The sequence below is a fragment of the Trifolium pratense genome, linkage group LG1 (genome assembly GCF_020283565.1).
Source record: "Trifolium pratense cultivar HEN17-A07 linkage group LG1, ARS_RC_1.1, whole genome shotgun sequence".
Taxonomy (NCBI): domain Eukaryota; kingdom Viridiplantae; phylum Streptophyta; class Magnoliopsida; order Fabales; family Fabaceae; genus Trifolium; species Trifolium pratense.
In genome coordinates, this window is record NC_060059.1 from 48,429,568 (window position 1) to 48,449,432 (window position 19,865).

Consider the following 19,865-nt stretch of genomic DNA (forward strand, 5'->3'; position numbering starts at 1 on the left):
TGGAAAATGCTAAACAGTGCCCCCGGGGCACTGTTTAAGGAACCAAATATAGTAATATCATATTGAAGTTTGTGCAGTCAACGCCTCGAAAGTCTAAAAAATGTTATTTTTAATTTTAAAATTTTCTTTTTTGGTTTCCTTAACCAGTGCCCCGGGGCACCGGTTAGCATGACCCTATTATTTTTACACGTATTTGTTGTTCTCTCACCACTCTCCCTAGTTTCCTTTCTCCATTCTTCCAATCCATCTCTTAGAAGAGTTCTGTCACTAAAAAATTTCAATTAAGTTTTCTATTTGTTGAGACCTGCATCGATTTCTCGTTGGCTGTTGCTACTGCCATGGAATTGAAAGGTTGCAATGGAGGAAATTTTGATGTAATCCTCCTCCTTTCATTTTTTGTGTATTGATTATCTCCCTTCTCCCTTTACATCTTCCTATGATTTGATTAAAAAAATAGAGAAAAGTTAAAATCTTGATTATTTAATTTTCATTCATTATAGAGGAGAACCCACATAGAACCACTCTAGTCCTTTGAACAACATTGTTGGTGATGCCTGTTGGGGGAAATGGAAAATAAGTCATTGCTTTAACAAAAATTAGAAGACAAAATTTGAGATTTGTAACCATGCAATTGTTGCATATGAAGAAACTGGAAGACAATGGGATGAATCTCATGAAAACATGAAAGAAACAAGTAAAAGAAAGAGGGAGACTGCTAAACCCGAAATTTTTATGTTTCTATTAACCAAAATTTTTAAACAATGGTAAAAACCGAAATACTTTGCAAGGACAAAAATGTCAGTTAGGGGGGTATAAACGAAATGTGGGGGTCGGAAGAGAAATTTTCGCTAAACAAAGCCACAAAGCCCAAAGAAACAAAACACTAAGCACACCTCCTAAAAAACCAGAAATCTCCCATATGAATTAACATGTGGTTTCTAGCCACACCATATTTTGTGGTTGTTTGATTAACGTGTGGTTTTTAACCAGACTATATTTAAATGTGAATATTGTTAAGGAAATATTTCAAAATCCCTTTGATGTTTTAATGATAACAAAATCCCTTATGTGTTTTGTTATCTAACATGTTTATTTAAGTGTGATTTAACATGGATGATTAATTATCTCAAAGAAATTGAAGTTTCACGACTTCATAAGCAATGTAAAAGATAATAGAAGCAATATCAGACAAACTTCAGAAGCAAAATTTTATTAATGTCAGATGATCAAGAACATTCTAATTAGATGATTGAAGTGATGATTAATTTTGTGAAAAAATTATCAGAATCAACATTTGAAGCAAGATCAGAAGCATTGATGCAGATCAGAAGCATATCTTCTGTGTTTGAAAGTGTAACGCCTTGTTTCTAAGCCTTGATGACTTGGGCAACAAGTTCATAAGCAAATCACGTTTCCTATATTAAGGAATGCGTTCTACTTTAATTTATTCCTTAAGAGATTGAAGAGAGACTTCAAGAGATCAGAAACATTCTAAATGATGAATAGCAAGTTGTCTGATTAAAGTTGTAATCTCTCAAGTAAATTAAGTAAAGAATTTAAATCTCTTTGATGAATTCGATCTAGAACCATATCTCTTCAAAAAATTAAATCTCTATAATTTTAAAATTGGCTTACACATATCGTTCATTATATGACAATTGACAAACAATAATATATATGTTGTACTTATTAACCTCTGATGTCTCGTTTGGTAAATCCATACAACGACATTACAATCTGATAGCGTGCTTATCAAAAAAAAAAAAAAACAAAACAATCCGATAGTATTGTGACTGTGAGTTTGACCCTATGTCTAGAAATGAAAGTTCACAAATAATATTATTCTCGCTCCTTTAAGTAAAAAGTCTTTCTCGGGCGCTTTCTAAATTAAAAGCAAGTCCGAGAAAGTCGATCTTCTTATATATTGTATTAAACTAATTAAAAAAACTATATTTTCCTTTGATATTAGATGGGTGTAATGCATCCTACCATAATATCCATAAAATTTTAAATAATATAGACATAGAAATAGACATGTAAAAAGGAGATCCAATATTATGAAACTTTATATAATCTATTCCATATATAAGTTGTTTATTTCTTCAAACAATTAATACAATGTAAAGAGAAAAAAGAATGAAAAGTATTTAAAAAAATCAAAGAAAATACAAAATCTTAAAAACAATCTTCCAATCAAATGCTCCTATGTATCCCTACAGAACCTTAAATAATAACCCTTTATATTTTCCTTCTTTTCTACAAACAAACTTTAGTTTTTCTAGTGTAACAAATCATGCCATGAAATTACAATATATATCAAGTAGATATAAATTTAAGTCACAAAAACCGAAATTGATGACTGAAGCATTGCTAATGTCAAGTTCTTCTAGGAGTTGGGAAGAAATGTGCCAATATATCCAAATGCCATAATGAAGAATGCAAATGCTTGGATGTATAGGAATATGAAGAAGTGATTTTTCCCATACATAAGATCATAGCAACCACAGAAGATGAGGTAGAATCCAACAAGAAGTTCTAACATGTGAATCCTAATAATTTAACACAAACACAAGAAAGTATATAATATATAGGTAAGTACTTAAATATCACTAACAAAAGAAAATTATTGAAATATAATCAAAAAAGTATATGGAAGAAACTTATAGACTTTTTTTTTACTTATATTTGATACCGAATGGAGTAATATTCTACTCATTTTATACCTGTCTCCGATCCTAAATCGAAACTTTTTTAGTCCTTTACCGATAGCTTTATTACCCTTGAGAGCATCTCCAAGTTTTTCAGTGACAATCCATTCATTCACTCTACTAGCCTCTAGTAGACCAATAATTGTTGCCTTTGTTCTATGTAGAGACATAGTATTCTCAAAGAGGATCCAAAAGACAAGTAAATGGAGTGACCTGAAAAATGAGAAAAACATTGAGTAATTAACTTCAACAAGGTTCTGATTTCAAAACAAGTTCATTGTATTTCTCCATGGATTATATATACTATACTTTTGTTTGTGAAATTGGATTGTAAGAACATATCCAATACTTTTGTTTGTGAAATTGGATTGTAAGAATGGAGCTACGATACTTATTAAGGTTTTATACCTATAAGACAATTAAGCAACAGTTTCATATTATTATCATTTCACTAGAGCTCATCTTGGTGTCACTTTTGGTTTGTTAAAATTAAACAATATTATTTACAAAAAAAAAATGGTTACATTTGAAAGAAAAATATATTTTCTTGTGTAAGCTAGAATCGATGGTAAGTTTGACTTGTTGATATTGTGATTGACCCAAAAAAGTTCACGTTATAACTTTAACATCGTGATTTTGTCAAACTTGGTGCATTTAGAGTTGACGTGACGAAAATAGAAGAAAATTGAGTAAAAAGGACCTTGGAGTTCCAACAGCATTTAGAAGGGTGATGATGGAAGGGATATAAACAGCTCCCCATTTAGGGACCACAACCTCAGGCAATACAACAGTTGCAGGTAACACAATGCAATAGAACACAAATGTATTTATGTGTGCCACAATCTTCCGAACAAAGAAAAAACTGTAAACAACATATATCTTCTTGGACAAAGAAACTTTCTGCAATAAACAAATTAACAAATTAAATACATGAATTTATATAATATATATTAAATCATAACCACTCAATTTACTCAAGGGATCAACTAATTACCTTGTTTGTGATAATCTCCCTAATCATTTTTCTGAAAAGATTAGCTGGCCCACATGTCCATCGATGTTGTTGGTACCTATAGGCCTTTAAAGTACTCGGCAATTCATTTTTAACCTATAGACCAATACATACCATATATCAAGAAAATCATGTATTATGAAACAAAACATAATGTCACACTACTTCACATTAAATTTTCGTAACAATGTAAAGAGATATGATTAATTTTGAGATTGAATTAAGAAAATAAAACCTGTAAATTGGAGAGGTATAAGAATTTCCATCCTTTGAGACTAGCACGTACAGCCAAGTCCATATCTTCTACTGTGGTCCTATCTTTCCATCCACCAGCTTCATTCAATGCTGAAATTCTCCATACGCCCGCAGTCCCTGTGTCAAGGACATCATTTATATATAAAAAGATAGAGGTATCTTGCAACAGTATCGCAACCACAATTGCAGCAGTTTATCAGCCACATTTTTTTACATTTTATTGTGATGTCGAGGTTTGCGGAGTAACGACAACTACGACTACAACCTTAAATTAGAACTCTGCCCACTAAACAATATGAACTTACTCCTATATGCTTAGATAGAATCATGCATGAGTGAGAGTGAGTTGCGTAATAAATTGCAATATGGATCCTCGGCTGCAAAGACCAATGCTGCCATTCCTGCTGCAATACCTTAGCCGCCAGATCAATGTTCCGCTTTCTTATATATAGCATTGGATGCAAACATCATTACATCATTAAATAGTGGTCACCGCTAAAGCAAGAAGTTATTAATATTAAAAAAAAAAAACATAGCTTATCAAATTTTTGTGTAGTTCCATAAATAAAATATTTTGCGTAGTTTTATATTATAATTTTCATTTCCTTACCCAAAAAAATATTATAATTTTCATTTTCGCTTTCCACCCCACTGATAAAAATGATTATTGACTAATTAAATTTTCATTTGAGAATCGAGTTTATAATCGTTTTATATTTATAGGTAACTATATAGTCCCGATGATGAAAATAAGAGAAATAATCTATCTTCTACTAGTGTAGAACGGGAAGCGAAATAATAGTTTTCATCTCGCTATATCATGTAACATTGTTAAACCTGTATCATGCAAAACCTATCTTAATTTTATCGTAGAATTTTAAACCAAATTACTCAAATAATATATCAAAATAAACACATAAATAATATTAAAAAAGAAAATAACCCCGTGCTAGCACGTGCTAACTTAATGGTATAGTGACAAACTCAAATATTGAATAAAAGTCAATAGAACCGTGCGAATGCACAGATCTTTAAACTAGTGAAAATTATACTACCTCTGTCCCTAATTATAAGACCGTGTTTGACAAAAATATACTATTCATTTACCTTGTTTTGACCGTATTTTTTTTAATAATATATAAATGTAAATATTAACATATAAGATCTTTTTTTGCTAATGTCAAGTTTCGAACCAAGTACCTCTAAGTTGCAAAGTGACTCCTCAACCAATTGACTACTTGGGAAACAGACAGCATATAAGATCTTTGTTCAATTTGTTTTGATGAGTATTTTCAAAATATTAAACTTTTATAATTTTTACTAATAGAAAATTAAATATATTAGTGATCAAACAGTATCTTATAATTGGGAATGGATATAGTAATATAAAACTACGCAAAATATTTTATTTTATGGAACTACACAAAAATTTGATAAGCTATATTTTTTTTTAATATTAATAACTTCTTGCTTTAGCGGTGACCACTATTTAATGATGTAATGATGTTTGCATCCAATGCTATATATAAGAAAGCGGAACATTGATCGTACGGCTAAGGTATTGCAGCAGGAATGGCAGCATTGGTCTTTGCAGCCGAGGATCCATATGGAATAAATTGTGCTATAAAAATTAATTCTAGAACAAAAGCTCCAACTTCAAACTTCAAGTTAGAATAAATTTTAGAGATAAAATCAATTCTACACGAGAGCAGCGAAACATGTCAAAATTAAAACTATGCCCACTAGACAATATGAACTTATATATAACTTCCATTATTAATGTATGCACTATTTAAAATCTATTAATCTAATTTAAAAAGAAAATTGATGAAATTGTTTTAGTTGATTAATTACCATTGAAACCAAAGAAGGCATAAGTGGAAGAGCCCACTTCTTGTTCCACTGTAAAATGATAATCAAGTGACATCTCTTGCATTCTTGTCATTAAACATTCATCCGCATTCACTAGAAACAAAAGGGACAAAAAACACATTGTTAATAATTTAATTAACGCAACAACCTTGCTGCCATGAAATTTAATTACTACTACTAATTAGGAATCATTTTGCAGTACAGTACGAATATTAATTCATGACTCATTACTAATAGGTTTATAAACAGTAACTGGAAACCAACTCCAACCATAAATACGACCATTATTTAATCAACTATCAGTTTATTTATAGTGTGACGATGACTTCTCATGAAAAACTGTGTTCAAAATAAAAAAAATTGTACTTTGTTAGAAGTTGGGATCCTCTCTGTTTCTTATTATTTCCATTTTTTTTATTACCAAAATTTTTAAATATTTTAGGATGTATGAAAGATTTTTGAACTCATTTAATGTCATTCTTTTGCATTTATATTCCCAAAACTATATAATAATAAAATAAATGGAAAAATTTGAAAATGGAGATGAACCTAACTCCTTTATTATATTATACTCCCTCCGGTCCTTATTATAAGGAACAATTTGGAAAAAACACACATACCAAGAAACCTTATCTTTCTTAATGAAAATTCTAAAATTTTACAATCTATTCCAAAACTAACCTTGGTGTATTAATTTATCCTTAGGGAATATATCACTCTAATTAATGCATAACTTTGGAATGGATACAATTTAATAAGGATAAAAATGGAATTGTAAGAATAAATTTAATGATTGTTTCTTATAAAAAGGATCAATTTTTTTTTCCAAATTGTTTCTTATAAAAAGGACGGGAGGGAGTAGAAAACAAACAAACGTAGAAAAGAATAAAATAATACTAGTCATTCAATTCAAGCACTAAGTGGAACCTACCTCAACCCCAATCAAAAACTACCTACAGTTTTTTCTTTTACAAAAATGTTATATGGACTATGGAGTATGGACACCCATTTTTTGAACACTTATAACACTTGGTTAGTGGTTAATCACGTGCAAAAATTTAGTTAATTTTGTTGTGTAGTTGATTAATTTAGATTACATTGAAAATTGTGGTTAATTTTGTAAATGAGTTAAATATAATTTTATTAGTATATCGACTATCTACTTAACAAAAAATTAAAAGGTGAGACCTACTGTACTTATTCATAATTTGAAAATAATTATTCATCAATTAATGAAAACAAACCACGTAAGTGAATTTGCATGTGGTATCCACAACTAATTAATAACAAACTTTTGAATTTGCATATGTGAATTTGCATTACTTCTTCTTATCAGTTGATGGATAAATAGTCTCAAATCGTAAAAGGATAAATTAGAAAGAAAAAAACCTTAAAATTCATCATATTTTTTTTGCATGTAATTAAACGGTGTACGATAAAAAGGTGTCCATGTACAATTATAACACCACAACAATCACGGTATATTACCGTGATTTTAGTCCAAGATTTTCTAATGATTAATTTCATATCAACAATGTTAATGTTAATCTCTCATCCGAAAAATTTACAGCAGACATGCGTTCAGCGTTGATGTCGTGAGACTATAATCACAATTAATGTAATTTTGTTAAATTTGTCAATGTTGTTAAGATTAGTTGATTCAGAAAAGAAAAGAAAAGAAGAGAAAGAAATTACCAAATTTCCAACGTGCTTGAACAAGACCAATTTCAGAATTATTAACAAGGAAAGGGATGGTTTGACAAAGAAAATCAGGTTGTGGTTGAAAATCAGCATCAAAGATGGCAACATAATCACATTGTTTGACATAGCTATGTTTCATTCCCTCCTTTAGAGCACCTGCTTTATACCCATTTCTGTTGTCCCTAACTTCATACTTTATGTTCACTCCTTTGCTTCTCCATCTTAGGCATTCTACCTGTACCAACTCCTGCAACAAAAAAAAAAAAAATAATATCACTTTCCACAATTACCTTTAATATAAACTTAACCCCATTATTAGGGGGGTGTATTGGATTGGGATTTCATGAGACAATTTTGGCAAAAAAAGTCTTGATGATTTTATGAGATTTTGTTGGACTATATTGATTTTGTGAGATTTTAAAGACTTTTTTACAGAGACTTTTTTACAATCAAGATTTTTAACACATGATTTGAATGGATTTTGAGAGATTTTTTTCAAAAAACTTTTTACAATCAAGATTTCATAATACTTTATATATTAAGAAACTTTTGTATATTAGGCAAATTTTAAAAGAATCAATAAATTTTAATAAAAGAAATTATATTTTTTTGGGAATCCAAATTTTTAAACAAAAAAAAAGCCTTACATTTTTTTCACGTATATGTTTCTAATCACAAATAAAAACCATTATCACCATTGATGGGAAAAGAAGCAGATGAAGGTAACGAAAAAAAATTTGCCGTAAAAAGTTGTATTGAATCAAAAGTTTGTAAAAAAGATGTAGAATTTGTTAAAATATTTTTTTGCAAAAAAACATATTTGATAAAAGAAGAAGAAGAAGAAGAAGAACTGATATAATGATGATGAAAGTAAAAAATCTTGGAGAGTTTGAAAAAGTCTCAAGTCTTTTGGTGAGATTCTTGAACAAGTGAACAAAGAAAAGAAGAAGGAGTGCAGTGATGATGAACTATGAAAAAATAAAGAAAAAAAAAATTTGATACAGTGATGATGAAAATAAAAAGTCTTGGAGATTTCAAAAAAGTCTCAAGGCTTTTGGTGAGATTGTTGAAAAAGTCTATCAAGTGTATTTTCAACTAAAAAGTCTCTCAAAATCCATTCCATAGAAGAATCCATCAAAATCGGTAGACTTTTGAATACCAGTAGACATTTTAAAAGTAGTACCAAATCTCAATTGAATACCAACGGATTTTATTGCCCTGAAAAAAAAATCATGTTTGTCTTAATTGAATACCACAAGATTTATTTAACTTTTGTAAAAGTCTTGATTGAATACCTCAAGATTTTTTTGTCATAAAAAAATCTTTTAAAATCCCATGAAATCTCAATCCAATACACCCTCCTTAGTCATATGATTTACCCTACTACTTGAAAATGTTACTGAGATCTACTTCTCAATTTATCTGGTATTCCCAATTTACCAACCTCTCTACGTAAAAAGCGAGTGTATAAATTAGCAAAATTAAAACACCGTTGTTCGCTAGCTGTCTCATGAGTGTGGAAAATTGCAAAAATTGAAAAATCACATTTCCATTCTATGATGCGAACTAGTTCACCATATAAAAATTAATTTTTTTGTCCCCTTTATCTTATAGGCAGCAATATAATGAATTAAATTGTATTAATATTGATAGATTACATAGAATATTTATAATTAATATTTGTAATTTGTAATTATATCTGTATCTTTTCCATTTATAGAAAATTCAATACCTTCCTAATCTTTTTTAAGCAAATCATTTATGTATAGATGTAAATAAGGAAGTAAATTATACACATAAACAAATATAAATTCACATTAAATAGCAAAATGTATTTTAGTTTGCATTCTAAGTAAGTTCGCACTCTAAGTAGCGAGTGACAATATTGTTAGTTCAAGCCCAACTTTTGCGCCCCATGACCGAGGTATTTCGGGGGCGCGAAAATTACCATTCAATTAATGTTAATATTAGAGACCAAAAAAAACACTAATTTGGGCTCCAATTTTAACTTTTATAATACTTATCGATGAAATTAAACACATTTCATATTGTCATCTTTGATTTTGCGTCAGTAAAGAGTTTTTTTAAATGTGCACAAACTGTAATTTAAGACACACAAAGTGCACATGAATATTGTAGCATATAGATACCTTGATGGTTGGATCAGTTGAATCATCAAGAATTTGTACGATGATTCTATGAGAAGGCCATGAGAGTCCACATGCAGCACCAATTGATAATTGATAAACCTGCATTTAGAATTACAACCATATATAAATGTCAAATTCAAAGAGAGAATAAACATAACATTAAAATTTTGTAAAAATCAGCATTGAAAATTCACCTCTCTTTCATTATACATTGGAACTTGAATAAGAACCATTGGGTAATTAGAGTTTCCCAACTCAACATCTTCCTTAAAAGTCTCATATTTATAACGTTTCTCTGGTTTTTTACCAAACAACTTCACCAAACAAATCACAATTCCCATGTAAACTCTTTCAACCAACATCATCAATGACATGCCTAGGCACAAAAACACTGCAATTCTGAGTAATGGCACGATCAATGGTTCTCTGATTTGTCTCCAAACAAACTCAAATTGTATACTAAGTCTGTCCCTAGCGTCTTGAAAAGCATCCATTTTTTTACTTCAATTTTTTATTTTTTATTTTTAATATCACAAATAGGAAGGATAATGACCCACTTGGTTGAAATGAAATGGGGTTGAATTAATTGACAAACTTTGGTTAAAAAAATGGTGTAATTTTGTTTTTGTTTCAAGAATCATTCAAACAAGGTAATGCAAGCATGTTTCTGATTTATCTGAAAGTTGAAACAAGTTATGGTTCCTTAATGAAAAGAAATAGATGCAGAACAGAGCACAAAACAGAGCAATGGCAATTCAAATGAATGGAATGAAGTGAGAGAGAGAGAGAGAGAGAGAGAGAGAGAGAGAGAGAGAGAGAGAGAGAGAGAATGAGTTTTGTAAGAGCTATATGGCACTCTGACAGTGAGAGAGTGCTATGTTTATGTTGCTTTGTTCTCTCTGTTGGGAAGTGTTTGCATTTTATAGTGGGTACTGATGCACTCTGCCTCAAAACCCTCCTAACTGTTGCAGCTACAAGAGTTAGCGTGACCAAAATGTGTTGGTGATTGACTAATTGGCGCGGATCTCTTCTAACTTAACCAAGGTCTTGAGTTCGATCTGTGTCTTGGACATGCAGTAGTGTTAAAATTCTTAGGGAGAGTTTGCCACTCATTTGGGTTCCACAAAGCTCGATGGATTAATATCTGCAATTGCGCGCAAAGGATACCCGATTTACACCCAAAAAAGAGTATTCAAGTAAGCCACTAGATTTAAGTACTGTTTGACCCAGGTTTTTTTAGGTATAGAAGTTATTTTAACCATAAAGCTAGAAATAATAACTTTAAAACTAAAATTTAAGTTGTTTGGTAAATCTTACTTTTTTAATTAAAAAAAAAGGTTAAAAGTTTTTTTTTTATTATTATTGTTATAATATGGTTAAAAGATATGTTTAATAATATATTATAATTTTTCTTAAAATATATAAGCTATTTTTTTTACTAGAGCTTTTAAAAATTGTTGTTTGGTCTAGCTTCTTACTTCTAAGGAAAAAAAAAGAAATGAAAAAAAATATAGGTGAAACGGTACCTTAGTTTAGCGATGAGAATTTTATGTAGTGCGTTAGAAGTTATGAGTTCGACCATCAACTTCTTTTTTTTTTTAAGCAATCGATCATCAATTCTATCATAAAAGGTATTGGTGTAATCTCCCCTTATAAAATATAGTATATAGACAATAAAAATTCACCTTTGATATATATGTCAGAAAATGTAAGTAAAGATTGTTCAAAAAAAGGGAAAAAAAAATAAAAGACTACTAAAGACACTTTTTTAGTCCTCTAAATATATTTTTTTCAAACTTTGATCGCTACAAATTTTCTGTGTTCATTTTTAGTTTTTTCTCAATAATAATCATAGACCACATTTTCCTTGACTATTTTTATGATTCCCTCTTTGTCAAAATTAATGCTTTCCTTTTATTTTTATTCTATCAATTAAGGACCAAAATCATTCAGTTTCCTTTTATCAACAAAAAAAAAAATTCTATTAAGGAATGACATATATCCCTAGATCAAAATCGTTAGGAAGAAAAAGAAAAAGGTTCTTGACATTCTTCTTGAGGGTTAGGTTTGGGCCTATCGCAGGATTACTTAATCTTAAGGAATGACACTTGACTCCATCTTTTCTAGGTCTTAACGTGCATAGGAAGTTTAGGATAGGCTGAGTGTTAATTTGGCATGATGTTGTGTGATCTATTTGCAACTCCCGAAATGATCTAATCTTTGTTATGGGAACCGTGTCTATCAACACTTTGGTTGAAAAGGTGAATCTTTCATCGTGAAAGTGATTATTGGCCAAAAATTCTGGTAACACATGCTTGTTCTATGAGTGGGAAGTACACTGAAATCGATAGAGATTGGTGGGATGTGGGACTTGGATACTGATGTCTCTGCAATGTGGACGGTCTATTCCTTTTACTTCTTCCTTGCCCTTTCCTTTCCGTTCAATATTTTAATTAGGATACAATTTAAGAAATTAAGATTTGAATAATAGTAATAAAATAGGAAAAGTAATTTGTTTTAATTGCATTTAAATCACCACAAATGAAATTAAATGAAGCTTGATTCAAAATCTAATAATTAATTGAAGGGTCATGTTAACATTGTTTAAAAAGTAAAATACACAAGTTTCAAAAAATATAATACTACATTAGTATTTTCTTAACATGTACCCTTATGGTATATGTTAACATTTTCCTTAATTGAATTTCAAAATCCTTGCATTCCAACTGTTTGATAAATCTTAGTAAAAAAAAACTGTTTGATAAATCGTCAATATAAGCTAGGAAATTTGCAGAGTAGCGCTTAAATATGCAAAAATGAGGAAAAATAAATAATAACATAAGAAATTTGACTGAAACAATCCCAACAAAATAGCTTAAAATAACTTTGATAATAATAATCCATTCCCATCCACCTAGCTAAATCCAACTTCTAGAAGAAAACAAAGAGAAAACTTGTAAGTTCTCAACACAAATTATAAGATCAAAAATATCAAAGGCCATAATAATAATAATAATAATAAAAATAATTCTTTCTAATTTCTGACAACTGTACATTATGTCAAATAGCCTAGTTGTCATGATATTGTTCCACTGTTAGTTTCATTCAGTTACCATGTCAGCCTCTGCATAACCTGAAATCATTAAAAAAAATATGATTAAAAGATGTAGGAATATTATTGGGCGATTAATGGACGGCAAAATGTCTCATGTGGTCTATAGTGAACTGATACTTGAAAGTCGCTGAAAACTTCAACAATGACTAACGCCGACAACTTAAGTAGAAGTTTAGAGAGTTTCACGTTCTTACAACTGAGAGACGCCTAATCGATGTTCATTTGACCAAAACAAAAGAAAAACAAATATTTGAAACACTAATAGTATTTGTTTTCTTTGTTTTGCAAGACTGACACCGATTAGGCGTCATCTCATTCTCGATCGCGATGACGAGTAGTTGGTAGAATGTAGAACAATATTCAAACATCGGTCAACCATAGACCATATAGAACTATAGAAGACACTTCTCTACCCTAAAAGCTATCATATTATTGACATGGTAGTGAAACATGAAACATCATGTGATAAGACAAAACAGTATCCAAAACCTTTCTCTATTCATCAGCCAAAGAAATATTGATGTCAGGGGATGTCCTTTGATCTGAAAATTCATCAGAACCATTCCAATTGGCAGCATCAGGATCAGTTGAAACACTTGCACATTCTCTCTGGATTTGATCTTGTAACTGATGAGACATAATAGGTATCATAAAGTTTTCACCACGAGTATTAGCTTGTGAGATAGGTCTTGCTGCTGTCATTGTTTCTGGGCCAGTTGAAGTTGGAGAGACTACTGTTTGTTCGCGTTGGTATTTCCTTTTAAGGGTCTTGTTGTAACCATGTCCATTTGTCATGAAACTCCCCACTATAATCTGAAAACCATCTCTAAATAAATTTCGATTTGAAGAATATGAATGCATCATAAAATCATGGAGAATAGAGAGACCAAGAATGTGTTAAGAAGATTATCAATCTTATTACTAAAGCCCCATTTGGATAAAAGACTTAATTAAGCGCTTATGAAGCACGGACACTCCTTAGAGTAGCCTTTTTCTGTGTCGGACATGTGTCGGTGTCTGACCGACACGACACCGACACTTATGATTACACTTAATTATGTCATTTTTTCAAATTATTATCGGTGTCGACGTGTCATGTCCGGTGTCCGTGTATGTGCTTCATAGCTTATAGCATATGCACTTATCATAAAGATTATGGAAACAAGTTGAAAACAGCTTATGAACATGCCATAAACTGTATTCATAAGTCAACTTTTGTTTGTGTTTATCCAATTCTAACTTCCAAACTCACTACACTAGTTGCAACTTGAAATTATCACCTCGTTGCCACTTGCAGTCAAATTCTATCAGTAAGAATGAACTGAGAATTAATCATACCGAAGTATTATGCAATTGTAAGAAAATATCATACTTGGATGGGGCCAGCAGCTGTAAGAAGACCAGCAACAGCGCCTCCGATCACTCGACCATCAGGACCAGCTAGTGAGACACTCAATCCACCCTCTCGAGTTTTCATGCCACTATTGTCAGAAACCGTGTATGATCCAGACAAAGATAAAATCTCAAATCGACCCTGAAAGTAAACAGCACACTAAAATGTTCAAGCATTAAATAAATAAATCAATTACAATAATAGCATGTATATGAAAAAAAGGTATCCTTTATTACTGGAAAACTGCAAAAACAGCAGATAATCACATGACATTGACCACAGAAACAATCTTCAAAAAAAGTATAGTGATAATTGTTTCCAGATAAATAATGCATACCATAAATGCTTCACAATAACAACAACGTGTACTAAATCTATAAGAATGTCCATATGCATTTTTTTCTCTGTTACAAGACATAGAAGACTTTACTTTTTCTCTGTTACAAGACATAGAAGACTTTACTTGATGAAGCTTGTAAGTAATAATCTTTTAGTTTTTTAATACATGAGTGGCAATTTCTCTAGCTAGTGGACAATGTCTCAGGGAAGCTTTACCATTGCTTTTTGGAAGTAACTTATATCAACCTAATCCCTCACATTATAAATATTTCAAAAAGATCCTTGAATTTGCAAAATTTAATCAAATTTGTCCTGCATTAGTATTTGTAAGACTAGAATGACATTAAGTTGGTAATATCGTGAATCAATTTGAAACTAAGTGAATAATGTCATGGATGCATTTGATAACAGATTCAGACAAAGGAACGAACTTGATTAACATTTTGCAATTTCATGATCATTTTAGAATATTTTTTTGGTGTTAACCCTCTGGTTACCAGTGGAAGGGCCCCTGGTAATCCAAAGTTCGGCCGCGAAGTAAGTAAAGTCTGGCCAAGAATTATTCCCACCAGAAATCGAACTCGGGTTCTCCCGAACAATTCGTCCTAAGAGTAGCTCATTAACCACTTGAGCTCATGCCTTGGTTGATGATTTTAGAATATTGATAATGTGAGGGAATCAAGTTGATATTTATCCACAATTTCAAGCACCAAGGTTAAGTATTTAATCCAACTTCCCCATTATTAGAGTTAGATCTCATATACTTTAACTAATCTCATGATGGAATAAACATTATTGAGCTAATCAATAAGAAAGAAACTTTGTCCAACTCTTCAAGTAGAGACAAACATAGATTAGATTATCTGACATATATGGGCCATATCCATATTCTATACTAAGCAGAAAACATAAATAGATAGTCCATAAGATTGTTCAATGAATAAACAGAGATGTTAGATTCAAAAGAACAATACCTCATAAGTCAAAATGTCACCACCAGAAGAACCAAGTTGACGTAATGCAACTTTAGAGATAGCACCATTGGCAGAAAGAATGCATATTCCTCCTCTTGGACTCTTCAGTGCAAATGACAAGATCTTTCCACCAACATCCTACAAAGTGACAAAAATAACATCTTTATATAATATAACTTTACCAAATCATATAGATCTGTTAAAAAAATTCAAGAAATTTATACATTACATCATAAAAAGGAATGCAAAAACTTGATTATGTAAGACCAATAATATTACCTCTCCTGTATAAACTGTGACTACATGTGGTGTAAAATCCACAGCAGCTGTGCTTGCAAACACTTCACCTTCAAATATTACAACACAGAAAAATACTCAACAAGATACCAATTTTCAAAATCAAAAATTAGAAACCCAAAATAATCATTTCAGAAAAAGAACACATTTTTATAATCTTATTTAAAAATAAAAAACATACATACATACAAAAAGGTAAAGTTCAGATTCGTGACCAAAAAACAAAAGTAAAGTTTCTAACTTTCTCACCGACCTTGAACCCTAACTCACTATTTAGCCATTACAAGAAGAAAAAAAACTAATATAAAAGGTAAAAACATAATTAGGGCTAAAAAATTCAATTAGAATTAGAACAGAGATTTAAACCTAATAAATCAAAAGATGAAAAATCAAAACACAACCCATCAAGCATTTTGAATAAAAGTTCAACACTTTAAGATTCCATTGTCAAGAAATAGAAGAAATAAAAAATGGGTTTTTTTTTTAAATTACAATACTAACCAAAAGAAGAAAGGATTTGGTAATTTCCAAACCCAGTTGGTTTACCACGACCCTTTTTTGAGGAAAAATCATTTGTGGACAAAGTGAATCCTGGTGGTGGTGATGTTGGAGCAGTTAATGTTGGTGGTTTTTCTTTCTTGTAACTTGGATTTAGGTTTCCATCTGCATCATATTTTCTTGGTCTACCTCTTTTCTTTTTACCAAACAAATCTAAACTTCCTCCACCACTGTTGTTTCCTGTTGGTGTTACTGTTGTTGTTGTTGTTGGTACTGTTGATGTTACTGGAGGAACCATTGGTGTTGTTCCAGTAGTAGTAACAACAGTGTTGACAAGACTTGTGTTCATGTTCATGTTCATTAGTTGAGGAAATGGGTTTGAAACTAATTGTTGAGTTGACTCTGTAGAAGAAACATTGTTGTTGTTGTTGTGGATAGTTTCTTGTTCCATGGTGATGAAAAAGGGTATGAAGAGTTTTGTTTTGTTCGTGTGTTTGTGTTTGTTTCTAGAAATGGGAAGTTTAGAAGGTGGGGAAAGTGAAGGGTGAAGTATGATTTGAACAAAGAAGAGTATTCAAATGGCGCCACACATAGAAGGAGTAAGTAGTACAAGTAGTAGGGGAGAGGGTAGTGTAGCCTTTTTCTCTTTTTAACCTTTTGTAGGTAGAAATATCAAATTATCAAATTATTACTACTAATAATAAAATATGTTAGTAATTGCCTTAAAAAATAATTAATCAGTAAAATAATCACTTAAAGACAGTTTCATATAGACCAAACTGATTAATAAATATGTTTTTAAGGGATTATTCAGACCTTTTTTTCTTAAGGGACCAATGTGAAACCAAAAATGTCTTTAAGGACCATTTTACTAATTAAGTCAAAAAAATTAATATGTTACTAATTTTTTATTTTATTTTATTAGTAATCTTATATCAATATATTTTTTAGGTAGTCTAATGGTTAGAAGTATATAAGATGTCTTGACCAAGAAAAAAAAAGTATATAAGATGTAACGTCCTACCATCTGATTTAAGTTTATGAAGATAATTTTATATTTATATTTTATCATATCTTTCTATTATGTTTTCTTTTACAAGATATCTTACTATTATTTAATTTTTGAGATACTTTTCAAATACATAAAATGAGGCGGTTGGAGTACTCTCTGATCTTATACTCTCTCCGTTCATTTTTAAAAGAAACATACTCCCTTCGTCCCAAAATATAAGAGTTACTCTGACAAAATGATACAATTCATTTATCTTGTTTTGACCATACTTTTTTAATAATATACAGATATAAATATTAACATATAAGATATTGTTTGATTTGTTTTGATGTGTATTTTCAAAATATCAAGTTTTTATAATCTTTACTAATAGAAAATTAAATATATTAGTGATCAAAATTATGCGTTAGCATACGTGCATTATTCAAATTAGCTCTTATATTTTTGGACGGAATAAATCATCAAAACCAAGAAAATATGTTGGAAATACAAATTTTTATTTAATACTATTATTAATTTAAATTTATTTTATGAATATCTCTGTATTAATTACTTTCAATTTCATTGACTTATTTATTCTTAATATTCTATCTCTTAATTAATCAATAAATCATCAAAACCAAGAAAATACTATTGGAAATACAAATTTTTATTTAATACTATTATTAATTTAAATTTATTTAATGAATATCTCTGTATTAATTACTTTTAATTTCATTGACTTATTTATTCATAATATTCTATCTCTTAATAAATAATGGCAAAAATAAAATTTAATGTCTTATATATTTAAAAATTGATTAATGTTTCTAATAAATAAGACCAAAAATTTGACAAGTTTTTTTTTTCTTACAAAAAGGATCGAAAAGGAGTATTTAAGAAAGATAAAACAAAAGACTCGCCATTTAAGAAAGTTGGTTAAGTGCATTTAAGTTATGAAAAAAGAACACATCATTTTCAAGGGTCAGGATCAAATGACACCAACTAGTTTGACATCAAATATTACACCTCTCAATAACTTTTTAACCGATATAAATTTTATAAAATCCACCGGTGGATTGAAAGTTTATATCATATTGATCATTTATGTAAAACTTCAGACAAATTCAAAGTCATTTGATATGTTATTGAAATACATCAAAATTAACGGTTTGCGTCTTTTTTTATATGTCGTTAATCTTTATGTGTCGCAATAGCATATCAAATGATTTTTGGATTTGTTTGAAATTTTACACAAATGATCTATATGATATAAACTTTCGATACAACAGTGGATTGTATAAAATTTATATCCGTTAAAACATTTGTAAAATTTATATCGGTTAAAACTTTCATTTGTTTTGAAAAGTGTTGAAATCATGGGAATATAATAAATAAAGAAAAAAGGTTAAATATGTTTTTGGTCCCTATTATTTTCCAGAATTTTCATTTTAGCCCCTGAAGATTTTTTCCACACTTTTTAGTCCCTGAAGTTTTTTTCGTCAATGTTTTTAGTCCATGAACACTATGATTTTTGGAAAATTCGCATGCAAGAATTTTTGGAAGCACAAGGAGAAGAAATATGGGATGTTGTTGAGAATGGTGTGTGTATTCATTCCTACAACAATTGTTAATAATATTGTAGAAATAAAAGTAAAATCATCTTGGACCGATGATGATAAAGAAAAAAGTGCTCTTTGACAAGAAGACAAAGAACTTACTTCAATCAGCCCTAGAGATGGGTGAATTCTTTTCGGGTATCCCAATGTAAAATAACAAAAGAGAATATGAAAAAATCAAAATTAAACACTTTATCACAAGAATATGAAATGTTTAGAATGCAACCCGGTGAAATAATACTTGATTTACAAAAGAGATTTTCACATTTGAGAAATCATTTGATGGCGCTTGGAAAAACCTTCACAGATGATGAATTAAATTTAAAAGTCCTTAGATCATTAACAAGAGCATGGCAACCAAAAGTGACGGCCATTTCAGAAAAGAAAAGCCTATCAAAAATGTCATTGGCGGCATTGTTTGGAAAATTGCAAGAGCATGAAATGAAACTTGATCAATTGGAAAGACATGAAGGGCGTGAACATAAAGTTAGATCACTTGCATTAAAAATTAAAGCAAGAGATTATGATAGTGATGATGAAGAGCCTCAAAGTGAAAAAGATGATGAAGATATAGAAGTACTTGTCAAGAAATTTAGAAATTTCTTGAAAAGAGAAAAAATTAAGAAACTTGATCAAGGAAAGAAATTTAATGGTGAATCCACTTCAAGACAAAATTTCACATGCTTTGAATGGGGAAAACAAGGTCACATGAAAATCAGATTGTCCAACTCTTCAAAAGAAAAGTGGCCACAAAGGAAAGAAATAATTTAAACTAAAGAAGGCCTACATTGCATGGGATGACAATGAGATAAGTTCATCATCCGACTCGGAGAGCAAAGAATATGCAAATCTTGCATTAATGGCATCACACCATTCCGATGATGAATATGAAGAGGTTAGTAGTAAATCTTCTTCTTATGATAATGATTTACAAAGAGCCT

At 30.3% G+C, this 19,865-nt stretch overlaps 1 protein-coding gene and 1 pseudogene across 1 annotated transcript; both read right to left on the reverse strand.

The window, feature by feature from the left end:
* Positions 1–2,209: 2,209 nt before the first annotated feature.
* Positions 2,210–10,405, reverse strand: LOC123902967 (annotated as a pseudogene).
* A 2,139-nt stretch (positions 10,406–12,544) lies between these two features.
* Positions 12,545–16,943, reverse strand: LOC123902968 (AT-hook motif nuclear-localized protein 1-like). Its single transcript, XM_045952811.1, has 6 exons — positions 16,318–16,943; positions 15,799–15,866; positions 15,520–15,657; positions 14,186–14,347; positions 13,303–13,626; positions 12,545–12,831 (listed from the first exon to the last, which is right to left on the reverse strand). Exons 1-5 carry the CDS (start codon positions 16,763–16,765, stop codon positions 13,309–13,311), a joined length of 1,134 nt encoding a protein of 377 aa, XP_045808767.1. The 5' UTR covers positions 16,766–16,943; the 3' UTR covers positions 12,545–12,831; positions 13,303–13,308.
* Between the last annotated feature and the right edge of the window lie 2,922 nt (positions 16,944–19,865).

Bases quoted from the DNA above. Each gene is read 5' to 3' on its own strand.
- LOC123902968 (XM_045952811.1), bottom strand. From the start codon at position 16,765: ATGGAACAAGAAACTATCCACAACAACAACAACAATGTTTCTTCTACA. The intron at 15,867-16,317 runs GTTAGTATTGTA...TAATATTTGAAG, and splicing joins CCAAATCCTTTCTTCTTTTG to GTGAAGTGTTTGCAAGCACA. The intron at 13,627-14,185 runs GTATGATATTTT...GATGGTTTTCAG, and splicing joins CAGCTGCTGGCCCCATCCAA to ATTATAGTGGGGAGTTTCAT.